Below are 3,929 nucleotides of genomic sequence, written 5' to 3' on the forward strand. Positions count from 1 at the left end.
TTTCTCATTCGCTTGATAACCATATTGGGATTTACTCGCCAACTGAAAACAACATAGTCCAATTTCTTTGAAAACAAATGACCATACACCTCTCCGTTCACAGTTACTCACTTATTTTAGGTGACAACAAAGGTTCCAAATTAAATGAACAAAAATCACAATTACAATTGAAAATAATTAACCAAATTCTTAACACACGCATGAATCTTGATTTTATCAGCATCAATAGCAATATTTAGTTCACCTTCCTGCAGTTGACACGAATTTGGCCTTGGTTCCCGGTCAATGGCTTGATATTTCCCATCTTAATCATAGACTCAGTGAAATCTTTAGAGAAAGTCCCAAGGTTGGTACTATATGTCTTAACAAGATCATCAGTCTGGCCTCCACTAAACAATGCTTGATCAGAATGTAAAATCCCTTTCTTGGACACCAAGTTACTAAAATATTTCGAGTCGAAAAGAGCAGGTGTTGGATCAAGGGAAGCAAGGTTAGAATCACCTCCACTACGTGGACAATTGGCTTGTCGTTGGCTTGCAAAGGTGGAATCAATGTTAGTCTCACTGTATATGCGGTCTCTAAAGGTGAAACACTGAGCAAACCCTAATGTGTGGCCACCCGAGAGCGCGACGAGGTCTTCCTCATCCAAGCCTTGATTCTTGAAGTTGTTGATAAGTGCAGGTAAGTCCATGAATGGAGATGGGATGTCGTTGTTGGCCATGGTTCTACTTGCTGTAGTGGAGTCTCTTCTTCCCAATTTCACTTCCCATGTTGGTCCATGTAGCTGTTCATGTAAAAATGTTTCAGTTTAATTATATACTGAAGGTTCATAACATTTGCAGTATACACAATTAGGTATAACCAGATTCATTATTTGAAGTTTATGAGTTCCTAAATCGACCTCAAATTAATATATACTAGTAACTGAGTTTGCCGGTATAATATTTATAAATATTTAGTGAATTTCATAATACGCGTATATAGGGTTTTCAAAAAGTTATCGGGTTCATGTGTTAATATATAGGTGGAGGATATCTACAAATTTTGCGTTGACTCTCAAACGCACTATGAGGCTTGATACTAATTCTTTATTTCGTATTCAGCTAAAAATATCTACTTAATCTATCTCAACTTGGGCTTGTAAGTCGATCAGTTTTTGAATAATAGTTCACTAGTTTACTAATTAATCTGGAGTATGATGGACTTTAATTTAAACATTAACTATGGTTAGGAAAAATATTAACAAGTGAAAACCATATTTGTAGCTTATGTTAGGATAGAAGGGGAGTAATACGCACAGCAACTACAGAATCACGAGCTGCAACTGCCAAGATGTCCGCACAAGATACAACCGGACGTCCACAAGCTTTATCAACCTCGGATTTGATTTTATCAATCACCTCAAATCCTCTAGCAGAATTGTTATTAGCTCTAGCAGTCTTTTCACTATCAATAGTAGCCGTTTGATCAAGAAGAATCGAAGCATCACAACCCTTCATTAACAAAACATGCATTAGTAACGACATCTCAATGAATTCATTCCTAACTTCAATATTTTAGGTCAAATACTCAGATGCTTTCACAAATAAAAAATAGGAAGTGCAAGAAAAATAATGTAAGCTCACATTAACGAAACAATCATGAAAATGCAGACGTAGCAGAGAAGCGCCCATTCGTCTCTCTTTCTGGATTGCAGCCTTAACAACCCGATTAATTGTTGGTAAAGCTTCAGGACAAACATCCTCGTAGAAATCATCTGATAATTCTGAAAATGCCATGACTGCTAAACAAAACATGATCAACACATGAAGGAAGAGGAAGCTACGTGAAACCATTATTGATAATTAATTACTACTATAGCCTATAAAGTTCTACACTTTCTATATATGTGATGTTACTGATTTTGTGTGATGATGAGAGTAAAATGTGGCTATATTTATAGGTTTGAAAAATGTTTACTATTATAACACGACAATGGCTTTAGGTTTAGCAACTCTCCCAAGAAAAATGAGCCAGCCTTTGACAATTTCTAAGAGGGTTGTTTTTAAATGAATTGTTGTTCATGCATGAAATGTTCAGACTTGGAAATTGTCAATTATTGCAAATTTGAGTGGGTCGGAGTCTTTCATTATATGATAATTAAAATCAAACCTACTACTTAGGAAACAACCAGATTAAAACCATATCAATTTTGACTTAGCAAACAAATTGTACGATGTAATTAATTAACTACCTGTTTGTGTGCCGGTTGCTTTTTATTGAATTTTTCTCTTTGCATGGGCGTAGCCATTTTTCTACGAGGATATATGGCCAAAAGATTTACTTCACGAGAATGGTTTATATAGACTGCTATTATATGAGGGAGTTGTTGATACATAAAATAGATAAAAATATTTCTATCTCTAACAACTTAAGCTTTCAAATGAGATGATCATATACTTCGGCGTGTCATCAAAGCAGACATAGTTCTGAGACTCACCATCACCTATTATGAAAAAGAATTTCCAAGTTTTGCTCATGAAGGAAAAATAGGGTTGCATGTGAGGGGGCATGGTGAAGACATAACTAACTAAATAAATATGTGCTTTCTCTCACATTTTAAGCATCTAGATGAGATGGTCTCAAAATTCGATAGGAATAATTAAGGAGATTTGCAAATTAATACTCCGTTCACTTTTACTTGTCCATAATAGACTTGGCACTTCCCTTGGGAAATGATAAATGAAATACATATTTTACTATAACACCTATAATAAAGATAGTATTTTAAGAAGTCTTGAAAAATAATTTGGGGAATGAGTAGTTAATGATAAGGGTAAAACAAGAAAAAATTAATTTTCTCTTGATTTGCTAAAATTGACAAGCATGTATTTAAAGTACAGCTGACAATGTTAAAAGTGAACGGAGGAAGTAATATAAAAAGCAACTACCAACACCAAATTTGAAAAGAAAAAAAGTCAACTTGTCTGCAAAAAGAATTAGCAAGAACAATATAGAAATAATTAAGAAGAACAACTCAACGTGGACTATATCGAGAAAAACAGCCTCTGAATATCTATACTAAATGTCAACATTAACAACATGCAAATAAATTTTGTAATGAGGGATAGCCATTGGTTAACATTGATGCTAAAGGTCTTAATTATTTCTTTAAAGAATAGAGCGGACTATTTGTCACTGTTAATATTGGCTCATTTATTAATTACTTATGGGGCACGTTAATTCAACATTAATCATATGGCCCCTTGCCATACCACACTCGCCGAAAATCTTTTAAACAAAATATGCAGAAGAAAATACGTAAGCGTCAGTAGATCAACAACAACAACAACAAACCCAGTAAAATCTCATAAATAGGGTCTGGGAGGGTAGTGTGTACGCAGACCTTACCTCTACCTTATAAAGATAGAGAGGTTATTTTCGATAGATCCTCAGCTCAAAAAACAATAGAGATAAGATAAAACAACCAAGTAGTAAACAATGGTGACAACAATGTATTATGGTGACGAGCGTACAACCACAACAACAACAAACACATATAATAATAAAGAACCATGACTAAGATAATACAAAAATAGTCTTAGTACTACTGGTAAGCCTAGGAGGAACATACTACTAACTGTCAACCTACAACCCTTAATAATACGATGACGAGCGTACAACCACAACAACAACAAACACATATAATAATAAAGAACCATGACTAAGATAATACAAAAATAGTCTTAGTACTACTGGTAAGCCTAAGATCAACAACTGCGTTTGAATAATACGTTTTCTATATATTTTGTCAAGGTATTAATTACAGTTTAATACTCAATAGTATATAGTATTAGTTCATATATTTATGCATTTTAAATTATTTTAAATTATTAATTATATTAACTTATAGTATTTTTTCTGTAGTCTCCACTCGGGCTCACCCGATT

At 33.9% G+C, this 3,929-nt stretch overlaps 1 protein-coding gene across 1 annotated transcript; it reads right to left on the reverse strand.

Moving 5' to 3' along the window:
* LOC107826401 (peroxidase 22.3-like) lies at positions 1 to 1,901 on the reverse strand. Its single transcript, XM_016653377.2, has 3 exons — positions 1,626 to 1,901; positions 1,299 to 1,493; positions 1 to 784 (listed from the first exon to the last, which is right to left on the reverse strand). The coding sequence occupies exons 1-3, from the start codon at positions 1,833 to 1,835 to the stop codon at positions 236 to 238; spliced, it is 954 nt and encodes a 317-aa protein (XP_016508863.1). The 5' UTR covers positions 1,836 to 1,901; the 3' UTR covers positions 1 to 235.
* Positions 1,902 to 3,929: the final 2,028 nt, after the last annotated feature.

The sequence above is a fragment of the Nicotiana tabacum genome, chromosome 24, assembly GCF_000715075.1.
Source record: "Nicotiana tabacum cultivar K326 chromosome 24, ASM71507v2, whole genome shotgun sequence".
NCBI classification, from domain to species: domain Eukaryota; kingdom Viridiplantae; phylum Streptophyta; class Magnoliopsida; order Solanales; family Solanaceae; genus Nicotiana; species Nicotiana tabacum.

Bases quoted from the DNA above. Each gene is read 5' to 3' on its own strand.
- LOC107826401 (XM_016653377.2), bottom strand. From the start codon at position 1,835: ATGGTTTCACGTAGCTTCCTCTTCCTTCATGTGTTGATCATGTTTTGT. The intron at 1,494-1,625 runs GTGAGCTTACAT...TTGTTAATGAAG, and splicing joins TTCATGATTGTTTCGTTAAT to GGTTGTGATGCTTCGATTCT. The intron at 785-1,298 runs GTGCGTATTACT...TTACATGAACAG, and splicing joins CTCGTGATTCTGTAGTTGCT to CTACATGGACCAACATGGGA.